Source organism: Heterocephalus glaber, unplaced genomic scaffold, assembly GCF_053883595.1.
Source record: "Heterocephalus glaber isolate CG9 unplaced genomic scaffold, H.glaber_assembly_v1.0 deba00000594, whole genome shotgun sequence".
NCBI lineage: Eukaryota > Metazoa > Chordata > Mammalia > Rodentia > Bathyergidae > Heterocephalus > Heterocephalus glaber.
The window spans coordinates 22935785-22955836 of record NW_028258151.1 but is presented as its reverse complement, the minus strand read 5'-3'; the positions used below and the strand labels follow the sequence as shown (position 1 = coordinate 22955836).

At 38.8% G+C, this 20052-nt stretch overlaps 1 protein-coding gene across 2 annotated transcripts in view; it reads right to left on the bottom strand.

Annotated features, from left to right (window-relative positions):
* The window catches only part of Caprin1 (cell cycle associated protein 1), a 38968-nt gene that overhangs the window by 4124 nt on the left and 14792 nt on the right, over positions 1-20052 (bottom strand). For both annotated transcript variants that reach the window (XM_004852063.4, XM_087205593.1), the window contains 13 exons: positions 19920-20006; positions 16002-16240; positions 15826-15908; positions 13299-13436; positions 12259-12311; positions 12087-12173; positions 9169-9324; positions 8970-9078; positions 6487-6548; positions 5873-5983; positions 5521-5670; positions 4360-4510; positions 535-729 (listed from right to left, as the gene is read on the bottom strand). In XM_004852063.4, coding sequence (XP_004852120.1) covers positions 535-729; positions 4360-4510; positions 5521-5670; positions 5873-5983; positions 6487-6548; positions 8970-9078; positions 9169-9324; positions 12087-12173; positions 12259-12311; positions 13299-13436; positions 15826-15908; positions 16002-16240; positions 19920-20006 — 1621 coding nt within the window. The remainder of the gene's footprint in view (positions 1-534; positions 730-4359; positions 4511-5520; positions 5671-5872; positions 5984-6486; positions 6549-8969; positions 9079-9168; positions 9325-12086; positions 12174-12258; positions 12312-13298; positions 13437-15825; positions 15909-16001; positions 16241-19919; positions 20007-20052) is intronic.

Genomic DNA, 20052 nt, shown 5'->3' with positions numbered 1-20052 from the left:
AAAAGCCATGCTAATTGTTGTGATACTTTCTAATTCCCTATCCTGATCCAATCTGTTTATAAATTTCTGTAAGTGCTGCCATCTATACTTATGAATACACACATACATACGATGACAACAAAGGGAGAAAAAAAAATCCCGTAAGTTCTGATAATACACAAAAAGCAATTACCTCTCAGAAGACTGACAATGACATGACAAAAACCAAAATAAAATTGCCCATTTTTATCATTTAAATAATTATATCTAAATATACCTTAAAAAAATTATTTTTGAGATAGGGTCTCACTATGTAGCCCAGGCTGTCCTCAAACCCATGGCAATCCTCCTGCCTCAGCCTCCCTAGTGCTGGGGTTACAGGTATGCACCAGGACGCATGGCCCTAAAATGTTTAAATTCTACATAAAGACACTAATGCAGAGAAATACATCCTTGCCCAAAATCATGACATATTTTTTATCTATTTTACAAAGTAAAAAAGAACTTCAAACACTAAAAAGCCATTAAAGCCTGCATTTTTATGTATTTCTTTACCTCTGAATCCATTGGCAGGGCCCCGGTATCCATTCATCAAGCCTCTAGCACCACGAGAACCTCCACGGGATACACCACGACTATTATAATAAGGCTGACTGCTACGTGGAAATCCAGTGTTCTGCTGAGGAGGCTGCTGGTGGTTACCAGTCACTTGATGGGGCTGGTCCTGGGAACCATGGTAAGTGCCAACCACTACAAGAAGAAAGTACAAACGTTGTACATATGTGCACATATATGAGGCTCATTACTACTTGTTCTCCCACATGCTTTGTAGTTTAAGGAGTATCCTACAGTCTCCTCAAAGCTTAATTCTGTCTTTAAATAAATTTGCATGCTAACAATAAGGAAAATTACATATTGATGAGGTCCTTGTTTTTCTCCTATCCATAGATAATTCTCCACAATAATTCTAAACCTTTCACAGGAGGGGACACAATTCCATCTTCCCAAACAAATGATTTGAAATGAATATGTATCTGTATCTACCTACCTACCTATATACATACACATATATATATATGGGGGGCGGGGGACCAGGTTCTCACTCTGTAGTCCAGGCTCTCACTCTGTAGTCCAGGCTGGCCTTAAACTAACTCTGTAGCCCAGGCTGGCCTCAAACTTGCAGTGATCCTCCTGTCTCAGCCTCCTGGGTGCTTAGATTACAGGAGCACACCACTATCCTTGACCAGGACTGTATACCATTAACATCTAAAAGGCATCTACCTTTTATTACAAGGGACAAAAAGTCAAAAGATTTGTATGTCAAAACAGTGCAATTACCATTTTGTGCCATTTAATTACTTTTCATTATATAGCTACTTAGCGGTAGTTTCTTGTTTTAAATTTCCCTTGGTACCTAGTGAAACACACAAAACCACAGACTCATAGCTAAACAATTACATGACAGAACATGCCATCAATTACAGAGCTAACTCAACAGATGTGTTCCAACTCACAGCTCTCTCTTAATGCCTGGCTTCATTTCAAAGTATGGCCAGTTTAAAAGACAGTTAAATGATACACTGGCATTCCATCCAGTTGAAAATAAGGTACATAGAAGGCTCACGTTACCTTGGATATACCCACCCCCTTCTAAAATGAGAAGAGTTTTGGAATACAGAAAATTTCAAAAACTTTATACCAAAGTGCATTTCTCGTATTAACTACAATGGTTATAATTCACAGGGGAACCAAATCAGGGTGCTCTAAGTACCTCTGGAAGGTGAGGAATATAACAGAAGAAAGGAAGGCCCTTACCCTGGAATAATGATGAGGGTGCTAGCCTGCCCAAATGTCCCCCATTTTGGGGAACAGAAAAAGTTGTGACTCTTAAAAATCTATTCCTGACCAAATCCCCAGCCCTGCGGCTTCTTTTGCCGGGGATTTAGCTCAGTGGTTTCACCACCTTCTGCGCAAGCACAAGGACCTGAGTTCGATCCCCAGTACCAAAAAAAAAAAATCTATACCTGACCTACTTTACACCCTCAAAAAACTATTGCTATTTTCAAAATAAAAAACAAACCCCAGAGAATGCCTAGGGAGAGAAGGGTCATGGATCTTCTGAACTACTTACTGACCAACTACACCACTCATAGTGTAATGTTTCTACAGACTGCCTTTGATTACATCCCCAGAATTTAAACAAGGCATGGTCTTTATTTTGAAATACCAGAATTCCTAATTGTTTAAACATATAGTCCATGAAAAGTCAAATATCCTTATGAGATCCTTTCCATATTATTCCTGATTAGATACTAACTCAAATTGAAACTAAAATCGCTGGAATGATTAGGATACATTGATTTGTTCAACAAATATCAGAATGTCTACAACATGCCAGGGATGTTCCTAGACACTCAGGATATGTCAGTTCCCAGCACAGACTTGTACACATAACTTTACTCTAATGAGAGATAATTAAGTAGAATGAATGAGTCAACCAAAAGAGCAAGCCAAGGGCCAGGGATTTAGCTCAGTGGCACTGTGCCTGCCTCACAAGCGCAAGGTCCTGAGTTTGATCCCCAGTATGGAAAAAAAAAAACAGTCAGCTGTATTTGGAAAGGGTGAAGAGAGGTACCTGAAAAGTGATATTTGAGCACAGACGTTAAAAAAAAGCAGCAAGCAGGGCAGCAATAATTGAGAGATCTACTATACAACATGGTGGCTGACTCCTTCTAATTTACTAAGACCAGACTGTGTTCCTGTTTTTAACTAATGATAAATACAGGAGTAATACACTGTCAGCTCAATTCAGCCATTCCACAATGTATACAAATTTCAAAACATCAAGTCATGCATGATAAGTATATATATACAGAGTTGTCAATTCAAAATAAAAATATTGCTGGGCATGGTGGCACACGGCTGCAATCCCAGCACTAGGGAGGCTGAGGCAGGAGGATTGCTGCAAGTTCAAGGCCAGCCTGGGATACACAGTGAGTTCAAGGCCAGGCGGAACTACATAGCAAGACCCTGTCTCAATCAATCAATCATAAAAATATTGACTGGGCATGTTGGTGCACACCTACAATCCCAGCCCTGGAAAGGCTGAGGCAGAAATTCAAGCCCACCCTGAACTATACAGTGAGACCCTATCTCAAAAACCCGAAAGTAAATACATAAATACACAAAGTGTATCAACATACTGTCTAACAGCTCCAAATGTAACTTGTTCCACAACTAATTTTTAAATATACGGCAATGACGTAGTCAAAGAACCCCAGTTTTATTATTCAGAAGATAAGCATAGCATAACTGTTAAATTTCTATCAGATTATAGCTAATTCAATCTCCATACTCAGCAGAGGTACTGGGTACTACAGTGATATGCATGAATTTCCTCCTGAAAAATCTAGTGTTAAGCCAGGTCTATCAAGAAATTGAAAAATATGAGAAAAGGAAAAAATGGAAACAAAGTCTTTGTAAATAGGCAAGGGTGGAGGGGGTGAAGGGAGGGCGGGGGAATGGGGAAAAAATAAGAACCAAGATACATCATGTACAGGTATAAGATCCCAATGATGAATGTAACTGTATTGTATACCTAAAATGTACCAATAAACTTAATGAAAAAAAAAAAAAAGAAATTGAACAATTAGAAAATTCCAGGGCTAGGGATTTAGCTCAGTGGTTCTGCCACCTGCCCTGCAAGCGCAAGGACCCGCATTCGATCCCCGGAACCAAAACAAAAAAAAATTCCACATATTAAAAACCAGTCTAGTAGAATTAGGGCATTAACTCCTATGATTTCAACAGGTCTTGTTAGTTTGCTGTGGGGTTCCAATTACGTCCCAGGAATTAACCAAAGACCTAAAAATGGTATTTCATGTTTTATAAAATGTAAGTCTACCCACGCTACTATGGTGACAGGTATGGGACATGCCTAAATTATGAACTTATTTGCCAAGGATTCTGTTTCAGCCTACTCTATGAAACACTATACATTCACCAATGAGACATATGTAGTTTTACTATTATTTAGTACAGTAAGAAGCAAGGAAGCCCTTACTGTTTCTAAACTTCATATAACTAACTTATTGCTAGCTATGATGCTAGCAGGCTCTAAGCAATCAGCAACTAAAAGTTTATCACAATATAACAAGCTTAACAAATTTAATTCCAAAATTACATATGGTACATTATAAAAGCTCAGTAACCAACCCCGCCCCCCAAAAAAAGAGTACGGCTTCCAAAAAGGCAGTTATGTTAATTTAACCTACAATTAGCAATGAAAAAGTTTCTACGATCTACTACTCTAAAACACTGCTGCCTGACCTGTGGTGACATTGTAACACGCAGGCAACAAGGTGACACTGGTTTTCCTACCTGTTTGGAGCTGTTCTTGCTGGAGCTCTGTCTGCTCCACTTGGTGAGGCTGACTGGAAAAGCTCTGGTTATAACTGGACTGGTACTGGTTTTGCTGTTTTAAAGTTTCTGGTTCATTAACAGGAGGAACTGGGGCATTCATATTGAATACCTGCAAGTGAATGAAGTGAATGATTAGCTCATCCCTCTACTCCCTGCTTTGAACATGGCAGATCTCAATGCTGGCTTTCCCACAAATGTAACTAAAGAAGATGACAGAAGTTTCTAACACATAGGTATATCACAGTAAAAAACACAACAAGAAAAACATTCAGTGCACTTCAAAGTAAAAAAGATGCAAACTCCTGATGCAGTACCACTTGCAGAAATTTAATCTATGAACTGAGCTGAATATTTACCTTAACTCATTTTTATTAATATTTTAATGAAACAAATATTTTAAGAAATTAACTCTGAACTCTCCTCTGAGCACTGACTTAGCTGTATCCCACTGGTTATTTTCTTCTTGATATGGGGTCTCACTCTGTAGTTCAAGCTGACCTTGAACTCACTATGTAGCCCCGACTGGCCTAGAATTTGCAGCAGTCTTTCCTCAGTCTCCCAGGTGCTGGGGTTTCAGGTGTTGTGGTACCACGCCAAGCTGTTCTCATTATCATTTTCTAGAAATTCTCTAATTTAAAGACACTTGTTGATGAACCGAGGTGAATCATAACATCTGAATTTTATGTTGCAAAACTTCAGTAAAACAAAAGATTAAGCAAATAGGGCAAAATGTCAACTGTCAAATTTAAATTACAATCATATGGATAATAGTCTACTTTTTTGTATGTTTACACTTTGTTAAATCAAAAGGGTAAAACTACCAAATAAGAAGATGCAGGTACACAAAACTTGTAAGGCTCAAATTATCTCTCAGATCGTTGACATTCGGCATTTAAGTTCAATTAAATATACACTACAGAGGGCTGGGGATTTAGCTCAGTGGTTCTGCCACTGCCTTGCAAGCAGAAGGACCTGAGTTCAATCCCAGATACCAAAAAAAAATACCCTACAGTTAAAATACATGCAGACTGAGCTCAGTTAAATGAAGCCTCTTTGCTGAACATCTAGCATCGTTTACTACACACTGGGCACATAGTGTTAGCTGAACTGACTGCTTACCGTTTGCATGGATTGGAATGGAGCTGCGTTTACATTGATTCCACTGCTATGTAAAGGTTTGCTCGTCCCAGCCTGGAAAACCTGAGGCTGAGAAGCAGTGGGAAGGGATGAGGATGCTGTAGTCTGGTCTGTATTTAGAGAGATTGTTGCCTAAACAAAAGTAAATAAATAGATGCACTTTAGTAGTAAACCAACCCAAAGTTATTGCAGATTAACAAGATCAACTACTTCCAAAAAGAAAACCAGATCCAAAAAGAAGTCACTATGTTAACACCTAAGTGCCTCTGCCTAATGCAAAGTGAATATGAGGAGTGAACTCATCGAGGTTGTATGTCCTGATGATAGAACTTGCCTGAATCTGATCAATTGGTTCCTTTTGTGGCCGCTGCTCTGTGGCATGTGAAGGCTGATACAATGGTTGAGATGCCGTGTATCCCTCACTCGTGGATGAAACCAAAGGAACCTAGATAGAAATCAAAGCTTTATTGTTTTGGTTTTTATTAAGCTTTATTCTTCTTACAAAATTAACTGGTCAAAATAAACCAACCCTAATGCAGAGAGGGCTAAGAAATACACATACCTGTACTTTCTCTCTATACCTGCAGACTACACAACCTAACACATTTTTAAAGTTAAATATACCCAATTCTAATTTGAAGTCCTATAGGCTTCTAAGAGGGCAAAACTTGTTTTAAACTTTAGAATTATGTCTAAAATACGCCTTCTAAAATTCAACTCAGGTTATAATTAAAAAGCTCCTTTGATTTTAATACTTATATATACAAGAAGTAACAAAAACAATTTAAAAAGTTATCAAAGAAAAATAAATGTAACGAGGACATAAATAAAGGGTGGTAACTACCAATGCCAATGAATATGTAACAGAAGACTTGGACACTGATCAAATGCAGACACGAGGTTCATAAGAGGCATAGAAAACAAACCTGAAAAAAATAATACTCTTACCTGTGTAGCTTCTGGTTGTACAGAAACTTGATTAGACTGAGCAAGTCTAGATTCAGAATGAACTGCAAAATGGACAGGATTATTATTATACGTAATCAAATTTCTTAAGAGGTGCCTAAGTACCTTTTATGTGGCTGCTAATGCAAATTTCTAAGGCCGAACCCTCAACTTCGGGCATTGTGGCCCATGCCTGTAATCCTAGCACTTGGGAGGCTGAGGCAGGAGGACTGCCATGAGTTCAAGGCCAGCCTGGACTACATAGTGAGTTCAAGACCAGCTTGGACTACACAGCAAGACCCTGTCTCAAAAAAAGTAAAAAAATAAAATAAATTCCTTTCATTTGGTGTTTTATAAGGTTAAGTAAAATGTCAGTGAGAACATATCAACAAAGAGGTACAGAAAAAAACAAAAATTCAATATTAAAGTTGTCCATGATAAAGCTTTTGCGGGCGGGGGGGGGGGTGGCATTTATTTTTGCTTTTGGAGCGCGAGAATTACAGGAGTCTGCCACCACACCTGGCGCCTTGTTTTTGGTTTTGTTTTGATGTGGTACTGGAGACTGAATCCAGGGTCTTCCAAATGACCTACATCCCTAGCCCTTTTTATTTTACAAGACAGTGTCTGCCTCCACTGCCCAGGTCTTGAGCTTGAACAGTGTAAGAAAGCAGCATTGCTGATACTCAAGTTTCAATACAATCTCAAAATATTTCCACAGGGGAATAAAAAGTAAAATATATAAATATGCCTTTTAAACACCTGTATTTCAAAAGTAAAAAAAAAAAAAAATGATGTGCTACTGAAAGCCTGTATTTTATACCCAACTATAGTTAAATAATCAAAAATACAGAACCAGGGCTGGGGATTTAGCTCAGTAGTTCCGCCACCTGTCTCGCAAGCACAAGATTCCAAGTTCGATCTCCGATACCAAAAAAAAAAAAACCACAGCCATAGCTGGGCGTGGTGGTGCACCACTCTCGGAAGCTGAAGCAGAAACATTACAAGTTCAAATATCACCTGGGCAACTCAGCAAGACTGCTCTCAAAATTAAATTTTTTAACAGGGCTAGAGACATAGCTCAGTCTGAAGGCCCTGGTTCAATCCTCAGTACCACCAAATCATTAAAAAAAAAAAAAAAAAAGAAACAATAAACAACAACCAAAAAGCAAAACCCAGAATCACTGGTTGGTCTTTTAGAACCCACAGATTTTTACTGGAGTCTAATGAACTGGGCTTTATCTAAATACGTAAATATCTAAGTAGCCTTACAGGTTGTATCAGTAAGTGTCATAGCTTGGCACAGCTTAGCACCTGGTAAAACTACACATTTTTATCCTCTGATAAAGTTCATAAAATGAACATTAAAGAACTGTGACTGCTTTCTAGAACATCTGACCTTTGTTCTCTAACTCTTGATAGAACTGTGACAGAGACGTGAGCTCCTTTTACTGTGGAGAATTCCTATCTTACCAAATTGTCACTGAATACGCTTTCGCCCACAGCTGCTTCTATAACATTTAAGATTATGCAACATTCAATGTTACATAGCACTTTGTGTCACTAACACTGACACACACTAGGGAAAAACCATGAAGACTCAAAATTACTGATGTTTCTAGAGAGGTACAAAACCCAATGCAAGGCACTACTTAGTTCTGCCACTTGCTGGTGTAAGACGATTGAGAGCTGAAACTGCAACTCTTGTTTATCCTTTCCTCTTTCCTTTCAGTGTTCCCTTAATCCACATTTTATGTCTCATTTTGATTTAGGGAATAAAATGTTTAGAAATTTTCCTAGAAAGATGGAACCATCCAGAGAAAGCCACCTCCGTTATTTTCATTCCTAAGATAAATTTTGTTGGGTTTTTTCTTTCTCCATTTTTTGACAGAGTCTCACTATGTATTCCAGCCTGGCCTCGAACTACATAGCCCAGGCTGGCCTTAAACCTCCTGCCTTAGCCACCAGAATAATGGGATTACAGGCATGCACTACCATTCCTGGCTTCCTTCCAAAGATTAATTTTGAAGTTTCAAAAATCATACAAAATTTTACTTATGCCCATTACAAAAATCAGGCAACTGATCTACAGTGACATAAATAAGGAAGTGAGTAGTTACCACAGAGTTAGGGGAGAGCTGGATATAGTCAGTAACTAGGGACTGAAAGGGAAGACAAAACAGGATTCTGGGGTACTAATGATGTTTCATTTCTTGATCTGGATACCAGTGTGTTCAGTTTGTGAAAAACTCATCAAATTTGCATGTATTTTTCTGTGTCTATAAGCCAATAAAGTTTTAAAATTATAGAACTACAGTCATGATTCACATTATAAGATAAATAACAATTCTTAACAAATTAATTAAAGACAAGATCCAAAGTTAAGCAATCATTAAAAGGAGGAAAATTAATTTCCACAAACTTTGTGAAACCTGAAAGCACTAGTGGGTCCTATATTTCATCTTCACATAAAAAGTACCATTACTAACCAGGAGGGCAAACCAGCTGGGGCATGTCCATGTTTTGTGTTGGATTCATAGGTTGTGCAGATACAATGGCAGGATCAAGAGTCTGGTTTTCAAAATCCAGCATTGAATCCTACAAGTAAAGTTAGGATGTAATACAGTTAGGTCAAATAGTGTAAACACGTAAACTTTGTTAAAGAGTATTTTACTAAAATGCACCTACCTGTATGAAATTATAGGGCCCCTGCATTTGTGCCATAAGATCTTGTACTCGCTGTCTTCTCATAAGGGGGTCAGCCTGAGCCACCGGAGTCAACGAGTGGGGCTCTGGTACTGAAGGAGATGCAGCCTGAGGTTGCTGCTGGAGTGAATTTACCACCTATGGTGGGAGAGAAAGTGGTGGCAGAATACATAATAAGCTCCACTCATCCTGTCATGACTGGCACCCAAATTGCACGTCATGTCATCTGTACCACAGAACCGGCTTCAGTTACTCGGCTGCAGCAACTTATCCCAAACTTAGCATTCCGATCAACGTCCACACCTCTATAGTGTTTTTAATTCTACCAGATCATCATGCAACTTTCATAATTTACTTTTTAAACTGCCTTCAAAGAATAACTGTTCTTCCAAAAATAATGTATTTTACTTAAACTATTATTCTTTCCCTAGAAACTGGATCTGTATGCCATCCACAGCACATATGCATTTATCTCAGCACCTGGAAAACGTATTGGTCATTACTATCACTGAAATTTAGGTTTCTTTCATTTCTCTGCTAACACACTAGGATCAAGATATTATCACCTCAACTAAGCTGCTACAGAAACCAAAGCTCACTTCTAGTCTCCTTCCCAGCCCTAACAATTTTCTGATTATTTTTCTTAAAAAAAAAAATCCCAGCTTTGCTTGGGAATTCTAGCTTTTATTTTAATGAATTTATATCTTTCTCTGGCTTTTAAATTTGGGAAAGTCATATCGTTGAACCTGGGCAAATAATTATCTTTTTCTCTTTATAAACAACACAGATTTTTAAAAAACTACGTTGTTTATCATGAAAAGCCAATTTAGCTGTCTATCAACCTCAGGATGCTGCAGAAATTTCTGGAATCCCATATGAATACCCTTTAGAAAGACCCACCTACCAGATATTAAGAACACCCCCCCCAGCAAAGTATTAAGTACAATAATATGATCATCTCTCAAAATGCAAGTATCTTATCTACAAAGCACTGTATTTTAGTTCCCAACCTTCTCCTATAAGACTAACATATATCTTTCAATGAAACAAATGTTAATAATTCACTTCCACTTCTATGCCCCTGCTAATGCGTATCTATAGTGTGGCTCCCCTAAAAACATACACCCACCCTACTTACCCAAAGTCCAACTGGTTGGCACATTTCCTACATACACTACCATTCTATAGATTTCTGATCTATTTTTCTAATTCTCCTGCAATATTTCTGAAATGCATTCCTTATTGGACAAATCTGCAATATTTTGTGAAGTTTTCATGAGATAGTATTTCTTGTAAGTATCCTTCTGGAGTAAGGGTCCAATTCTCTACTCTATCAATAATGCATCTTGATATTTCAACAGAGAGCTCAAATTACTGACAATTACACCACATTTGGAGAAAGATCCTGACAGCAGAATAATATATATAAAGGCAAAAACCTATTATCCAAACCTTAAAACTATTTTTTGGAGGTATAAAGGAAGGCATCTAAAAGAGGCTGGGAGGGTGGAGAAGCTAGGACCAACCAACTAGTAAGATTGGCGGGGGGGGGGTACTGGGGATCCAACTCGGGACCTTGCGCTTGGGAGGCAGGTGGCAGAACCACTGAGCTAAATTCCCAGCCCCAACTAGTAAGATTTTATCCTTTTTTTTAAAAAATCAAATCTCACTGTGTACCCCAGGCTGGACTTAAAACTCATTATGTAGCCAGAAGGCCTCAAATTTGCAATCCTGCCTCAGCGTCCCAAATGCTGAGATTACAGGTTTGTGCCACCACCCCTGGGTTTTTTGCTATATTTTACAGGCAAAGCACAACTGAGAAGAGGTCCAAGTATATTAATTAAAGCTAACTTTTCCTATAAATAACTTGTGGAAATGAATAGGATGGTCTGGGGGAAGTTAGAAAGGGGAACTATTAAGTGAGTCAATGAACTAAAGACAAAAACCTGAAAAAAGACTTAGTATAAGCTGAGAGACAACACCAAGAAACACTGATGAAACCTAGAGCCTGGTACTGAACAGTGTTAGAGTGAAAGAGGAGTCCAAGATGACACACCAACAGATTCCCTGTGAAGTGGGTTTTTCTGAAGGATATTGACATAAGAGCCCAGCTTTTTAGAGAGCAACCTGATACACTTTAGGAGTCAAGAGAATCCATAGATAACACTGTATAAAAAAATTTTTATAATCAAATCAGTCACCAGCAAATTCTAATACACATCCATAGGAATACACAAATCATCTTTTAAATACAAGTCTTAGGCAATGAGTTAGTATAATAAACTAAGGGCCGGGGATTTAGCTCAGTGGTTCTGCCACCTGCCGCGCAAGAGCAAGGTCCCGAGTTCAATCCCCAGTACCAAAAAAAGAAGTATAATAAACTAATACTGTTACAGAAATCTCGGAAAGAAATACACAGAGACACAGAATTTGGATAAAATAATAAAATTTCTTCTCAGGAGCGGACGGGCATGCCAGAAACCAGTCTGGTCAATATCCCTGCCCTTTGTTCAGCATTTCCCTTTTTATATCCTTTTTAGCCATTATCTCATCCCTAGTGATCTTTGATATGTAAATGCAATTCCAGTTCCTATTTACAAGTCACAGACACAAGATAGGCCATATACATTGTAAATTCACTCTGGCCTGGTAACTTTGTTAGGTTAATGAAGTTACTGGTTAGAGTCAGATAATCTTCACCTTAAACAAGGAGTTACAGGAAAAGCAAATCTTAAAAGAACACATTACTTATTTTGCTTCTACAACTACCTTAATATTCAATTAAGTTACCTAAAACTTTTCCGTATCAATACAAATGACTAACAATCTTAATTTAGTCACAGGAGAAAAATTACAAATTAAAGACAAAAACATCAACTTGGAATATAGAGAACTCTCACCTCAACGGTTTCCACTGTCCATTCATCTACCTGCTCCTTCTCACCACTGCTGAACTGGGTTTCTGCCATAAATTGTCTATTTACATACTGCAAAGCAAAGTAAATGTTTGAGACATCTGTTTGAAAGGCAGAAAAATAAAACTGGCATTATGTTTTTTTAAAAAAATCATACCTCTGTTGATTCGACTTCACTTTGCTCAGTGTATTCTTCTGCTGGCTCAGGTTCTAAGAGGTTAAAAATTGATGAAAAAAAAAGATGAAAAACTTAAGATTTAAGTCAGTGAAGGTGGTCTGTATGATACTGTAATGGTGGGAAGTTGGCATGATACATTTGTCCATATCTACAGAGGGACCCTGTCTCAAAAGAAAAAAAAAATAAGGCTGATGATATAGCTCAATCCACAGGCTCTTCTGCTTTCCACTTAATAGCTAACAGTGTAAGGGCTGGGGATTTAGCTCAGTGGTTTCACTGCCTGCTGCACAAGCGCAAGGACCCGAGTTCAATCCCCAGTACCAAAAAAAAAAAAAACAAATAGCTAACAGTGTGGGGTTCACCATGTGTCAGGCACTGTACATACAGACTTCACGTACTGCTTTCTGAAGAGAGAAACCTGAGCTACAGAAAGCTTTCTCTTTTTTTTCAGCACTTTAATAACTTACTGAAAATTACACAGCTGCTAAGTTTGAAGCCAAGATTTGAATTCAAGTAGTCTGATTCTATAATCAATGACTTCAAACAATTGCAAGATTTATCTTCCAATAATTTGTCCAACTGTACTCACTTTTACTCAAAACTCACCATAAAGTACTCAGTCATGGTCTAGCTACATAATTAGTGTTGCACTAGGTGTTAAAATCAATCAGAAAAGACCTCTTGCCACTGAGGAATTTGTAACTCAAGACTATCAAATTATGCAGGGCATGGTGATGCACACCTGTAATCCAAGCATTTGGGAGGCTGAGGCAGGAGGATCGCTGTGAGTTCGGGGCCAGCGTGGGCTGTAGATTCAGGGCCAGCCTGAACTACACAGCGAGACACTGTCTCAAAAAAAAAAGCAAAACAAAACAAAAAAAACCCATAAGACAAATGACTGATTACTTGAGGGAATTACTCCTGATGTGTTTTGTCCCTTCAAACTCTTAAGTGTACATATACATTAAGTAATGACCTCACAGCCAAGGAAAGTAGAGCTCATCCCCAGCCGAACTCACCAGCTTCAGCAACCTGGTCTTCCACTGTAGGCACTGAGGCTGCCTCCTCTTCCTCACACAGACCATTCTGGTGGTTATGGGTGCTGTCAAAGTAGTTTGACTGAAATACACGCTCAACGATTTCCTTTAGAGCCTTATCTAAAGATGAATATAAATTAGAATGTTAGACTATTTGACAATACCAAGCTTAAACAAAATTCTATATTCTTCAAAATACTATGGTAAGAAAAAACCCACTTAATCAACTGTTACTAAAACATCTATAAACATAAAGAGATTAAATTTCACCAACAACAGAAATGTATTACAGAGTGACAGGGCTCAAGAACCTATACATATATCAAAACTTTGGGGGGGGGGGTTGAGTTTTGTTTTTCTTTGTTTTTTTCTATGCAGTTCAGGCTGGCCTCGAACTCACAGCAATCCTCTTGCCTCAGTTTCCCTAGTGCTGAGATTACAGTTATGTGCCACTACATTTGGCCAAAACTTTGTTTTTAAATATTGGAGGAGCTGACAACACGTATTCATTCAATAAGCATTTATTTAATACCTGCTGTACATTAGGCAATACACTAGGCACTGAGGACATAAATAATAAAAGGCAAAGCATCTCCCTTTCGCTGACCTTACAGTCTAACACAGAAGGCATGAAACACAGGAATGATACAATGAACTGGACCTAGTCAGGGTTGAGACCGAGTTGAGGTACAGAAAGTGAGTGAAAGAGAATGGTTTCAAGGGAGAGCAAAGAGCACCGACAAAGTCCTGCGCAAAGAAAGGTACCAAATGCAAGAAAAGGAAAGGATGCCACTGCAGCTGAAGCACAGGAAATAAGAAAAAAGATAGGGAAAGATGAGGCTAGGCAACACTGGCTAAGAGCCAGACCATGAATAGCCTTGAGATTAGACAAACAGTGAAATTAAGCCTTAAAGATTTTAAAGTTTTGGGTTTGGTTTGTTTTCTTCCTGGGAATCAATGAGGACCTTCTCACTAAGCTTCATCCCCAACCTTTCAATTTTTATTTTGATACAAGGTCTCCCTGAGTCACTAAGTTGCCCAGGCTGGGTTCAAACATCCTGCCTCAGCCTCCCACAGTGCTGGGATTACAGACATGCCCCACCATGCCCAGCTCAATTTTTTGAAGGGTGGAACAGGAACAATTCAGTTAAGCAACTACATTAGACAGAAAGACAAAGCCACAACCAAGGTGGGACATGCCTATAATCCCAGCAATCTGGGAGGCTGAGGCAGGAAGAGAGCCATGAAATTCAAGGCCAGCTTGGATTACACAGAGGTGTTCAAGGCCAGCCTGAACTACACAGTAAGTTTTTATCTTGGGAAAACAAAACCAAAAGACATTTAAAAGGTTCAGTGAAAACTTGGTACACTAGGAGATACAAAGGAAGGCTGAGAGGAGATATATAAAGAATTACTCTCAATTTTGGGGGCTTGTGCAGCAGAAATGCATGAGCAGGGTCAGTCCCTAACTTGGTCACTGTACAGAAAAACAAAAACTTCAAGAGCCATATTATATCCAACTATTGTAAAATTAACCCTAATCAGACCAACAACTCTAGGAATGATGGAACACTTCTTGTGTTTACCTTCAAGCTGATTCATAAGAATCTTTTTAAAAATTTAGACAAAAACTACACTTAAAAACATTAATTTGCATACATTTGTATCTTTCCATTAATAAGATGTGGGACGAATGGGTAGAAAATATCCCTGAAAAAAAAACTATATGCTTAGAGGTTTAACCCTTGTTACTCATCAATAAATGCTCTGTAGGCTTGATGTAAAACTACTTTTTTAAGCTAACAAATTTATACACACACAGTTACTGTACTTTCCTATCAAACCTCTGATGATAAAATTCAAAACACTTATTTATAACAAAGAAATACAGTTAAAAATAGAAGGCTGGGGATTTAGCTCAGTGGCACTGCACCTGCCTCACAAGCACAAGGTCCTGAGTTCAATCCCCTGGACCACAAAAAAATAAAAAATAAAAAAATTAACAAATCAAGAAAACGATCTTGCTGGGAGTGGTGATGCAGGCCTGTAATACCCGCACTCAGGAGGCTGAGGCAGGAGGATTACTGTTTGAGCCCACGCTAGGCTACATAGTGAGTTCAAGGCCAGTCTGAACTACATAGTGAGACCTAGTCTCCAAAAAAAAAAAGACTGTCTCGAACAAATTGTTGCTTATTCCTTGTTAATGTTCTGATTTACACAACACATATATAAACAGCAAAAAACAAACAAAAAACAGCCAGCCTGGTAGGGCACGCCTGTAATCCCAGCACTCAGGAGGCAGAGGCAGGAGGATCACCAGGCGTTCAAGGCGAGCCTGGGCTACAAAGTGAGTTCAGGGCCAGCCTGAACACAGAGACCTTGTCTCAAAAAAAAAAGTTGCAAAAAGTAAATAGTGGATGAATATTACTTAAACTCTTCTGAATTTCCTTCAGTATGTTAATCAGAAAATTAATTTTTAAAGATTTTTAGTTGTAGAGTTAATACTCACAAGTTGTCCCGCACACAGATTTTTCCTTCCCCTCCAGCAAGTCCCACAGGTGAATGGAGGCATGTTCATACTGCTCGTTCAACCTTACAATACAATCATGGAATGGCTCATTAATGAAGCGTCCACTGTCCACGCAAGGCAATATTGAGAAGTTTCTTCTGCTAAACACCACATACCTTAGGCTCATGTCCCGCTCAGGATCCACTAACTTGTAAAATTCATCCAGCAGCGACAACTCCTCCTCCGACAGGATCGGTATTCCGGTCAAGCCTTGTTTCAAGTCAGTTCGCACTTCATCATCTCCTAATTTGTCCAAAACATACTGTAGCTCAAGCACAGTTTTTAAACGTTTCTGTTCAGCTTCTTCTCTCATAAGCTGCTCCCGGCGTGCTGTCTTCTTTATTGTTTTCTGAATCTGTAAAACAATGTAAACAGTAAGACACCAAAGTTCTAATTTCTACTAATTCACAGGGAGACATCAAGCCTAGTGCTGTCTCCTTGCCCCAAACAACCCACTAGTGGTACTAGAAAGGTATTCCAGCACATTGAAAATAGTGACCAAAACTGATTTGTCTTTAGGCTTAAGAGGAAGCCAGCAGCGGTTAACGACTCACTTAAATTCAATCTACTTCAGGCTCAGTGCAAATAAAATGTGTCTCATTCAATGAGTGACATGTGATCCCAATACATAAAAGGATGATTCCCAACCTACAAGCATAGTTTCACTGCTAAAAATTCAAATCACACCCAACCCACCTGCCTCACTGGGACATTCTCAAGCTTTTCACACCAAAAAGGAAAAAAATGTTATTTTTAGATACATGTTATGAATCACTTGTTATGAATATGGCTGGTAACCATTGTGTATGTTATTAAAGATACAAAATGTTGGGAAAAAAACAAACAAAAAAATTCAAAGCACATGTATCTCTAGAATGTATTGTAACTACTAGAAAGTTACTTATAAAAAATAAACTTGCAATTTGTTTCAAAATAATCTAGCAAAAAAGGAGACAAGGGAGCAGAATGGGTATATGTAAAAACTAATTGCCCAAGAGACAATGATTGTAGAAGCTAATTATACAGGTCTTCATTATATTCTTTAGTTTTAGATATTCATGTTTGAAATTTTCCATTAAGTAGCATGAGAATTAGAATTAAAGGACTAAGCCAATTAAAACAGAATCCTAACCACAGCAATAATAAAAAGATTACCTCTCCTCCTCGGAAAAATGATTCAAAATTCTAAGTACCTTCTAAAAACACAAGAAGCAGCCACAACCCACCACTGCCCCGGACCTCAAAGAATCCACTGCTGGCCAGGCATGGTGGCGCACACCTGTAATTCCAGCACTTGAGAAACAGAGGCAGGAGGATGGCTGTGAGTTCAAGGCCAGCCTATGCTACACAGTGAGTTCAGGGCCATCCTGAACTACATAGTGAGACTCTGCCTCAAAAAAAAAAAAAGGAAAGAGAAAGAAAACAAGAATCCACTGCCTGTAGCAGAAATGAATCACAACTGAAAATAGTGATTTAAAACTGATCTGGTTCATGAACAAGAATGTTGGCAGAGAAAAAGTGGCAGTGAAAGATGAAGCTAAATATGAATGTTTTCACTACTATTCCTTTTTCTTCCTTGAAATGGCTGAAGAGATGGCATTAGCCAAACTCATCCAGCTTAGGGGCAGAGAAAGGTCAGCCTTTTTCTTCCCCACGTTCCCTTCTCAAGCCTCACTGGGATGAACTAAGACAAAGAAAATCAAACTAGGACAAAGGAAATCCGTGTGGAAGAGAGAAATGGAGGGAACCTGGGAGGAATGAAGAAGGGTGCAGCAACAAGACAAATCTGTAATGGCAGCAGAGTGGGTAAATGCTATCTTAGCCATAAATGAAAAGTGAATACATAGTATCTGTGCAGAGAGGAAACAGCTCTCTAAGTTAGGGTGTCAAGAAAGTTTTCAAGAAAAAAGTGACATCTACATGTCTACTAAATAGATAAGAAGCCAGGCATGGTGGTACAAGCCTGAAATCCCAGCCTTCAGCAGGCTGAAGCAGGACTGCTTTGAGTTTGAAGCCAGTGTGGGCTATATAGCCAGACCTTGTCTCAAAAACAAACAAAAAGAAAGCAAGCTACCTTTGATGAAATAGCAGATCAAGGGAAGGTGAAAGTAAGAAAAAAAGGCAGGCTACAGCTAGGCCAGAGCAGCTCATGAAGCCTAACCAAAACTGTGTGATCAGAGTTCCACGTAATTACTGTCAATCACTAATATTAAACCTCACACAAAAGTTTCTCAAAACACCAATGACAGTTAAAACAGAAGCAAAGGAGGAAACAGGTGTTTTAATTTACAATGTCAATAGCTTCAGAAATAGATATTGTATTAAAGTACACTGCAATTGTGCTCTAATGGACTAGGTTTTTAAAAATAAACAAAGGAGTTTGGAAATTATTCGTCAGGCTCTGACCTAAGCTAAGTGGTACAAGCCCCTATCCAAGTACTAGTCTTTATGCCCCTTCCTCCCCACACACACATTCTTCTGTTGGAAATGTAATCCTCTCAGTGCAGCAGCATTGGCCAGGCAGGGCCTTCTGGGAGGTCACCAGGTCAAAGGGCTCCCCTCAGGCAGGAGTAAATGCCCCAGTAAGAAAGGCACTCTCTTGTCCTTGGCATCCTACCATGGGAGGATGCAGTCAAAGGACCCTCACCAGGTGCCAGTGCTTTGGTCTTGGGCTTCCCAGCTCCTTGAACTATGAGAAATTATATTTCTGTTCTATAAATTATCCAGTCTCTGGCACTGTTATAGCAGCATAAATCATACAAGATACGGGATGTAAATTAAAACTACTGGGGCCGGGGATTTAGCTCAGTGGTTCCGGCACCTGCCTTGCAAGCACAAGGTCCCAAGTTCGAGCCCCTACCAAAATAAATAAATAAAACTACTGCTTCTCTGTTTTCAGGCAAGTCATCAAAGTTTCCCGTCTTTATTCAGATGTAACAAATAATGTTAACAGTAAGTATTTGAAATATGAGGGCCGGGGATTTAGCCCAGTGGTTCTGTCGCCTGCCTCGCAAGTGCAAGGACCCAAGTTCAATCCCCGGTACCAAAAAAAAAAAAAGTGTTTATGAAATATGTTGGTGATGCATCAGATACTCTTCTATAGACAACCTTAAGAGGTAAGTGCTATATCAATACCACTTTACAGAGTAGAAAACTAACAATGTAACAGCCGATCTCTCTTTCCCTCTTCTCCTACTGGCTCTGTTTCTCTGGAAAACCTTAACTAATACAGGGACAGAGAAATTAATTCATCCACAGTTATACAACTATTAAAAGTGGTAGACTTCGGATTCAACCCAGGCAATCTGGTTCCTGATCAGATCTCATAATCCCTACACTGCATGGTCTCACACCTTTATAACAGTCATTTTCATTTTTCCAAATCAGTGTCAACTTCGTATTTCAATGTTACTAGCCCTTCCTCAAAACAGCTGATACTCATTCAGAAGGCTTCAATTTCCCCCATCTCAACAAATTCTTTAACCTTGCTTGTACATAATTTTTGTCTAACTATGAAAGGCTTTTGTCACACCACAAAATATTTTGGGAAAACCCATCATCCTATTGGATTCAGAGTTGGTGCAAGAGCAGTGAATGTTATCAGACTGCCACATCCCTTAAACTTTCAGTGGAGAGTGATTATCAGTCACATAAACAAGGCTCTAGCTGGGCATAGTAGCACACACAGTAATCCCAGCTCTTCTGAGTTCAAGGACAACACAGTAAGTTCAAGGCCTGTCTGAACTGCATAGCAAGACCCTCTCTCAAAAACCAAAATCCTGGGCTGGAGATTTAGCTCAGTGGTTTTGCCACCTGCTATGCAAGCGCAAGGACCCAAATTCAATCCCTGGTACCAAAAAACAAACAAACAAACAAAAAAAACCCAAAATCGAACAACAACAAAAGGCATATTAAATATAATTGGGTCCAATCTTCTCACCTTGCACAGTTCATCAATAGTAACGGAAAGAGTGAAACCCGAGGAAGCAATACAAGTTTCCCTATTTTTAGTATTTCATAAACATTTTACTTACATCTTGACTTAATGCCATAAAACTCCTCTGTAATTCTTTTGCAAATTCCAAGTTATTTGTGACTTCCTGGTACTTAGACACAGCATCCTAAAATGACAAAAACAGAACTCAATTATACTAGGAATATGAAGAA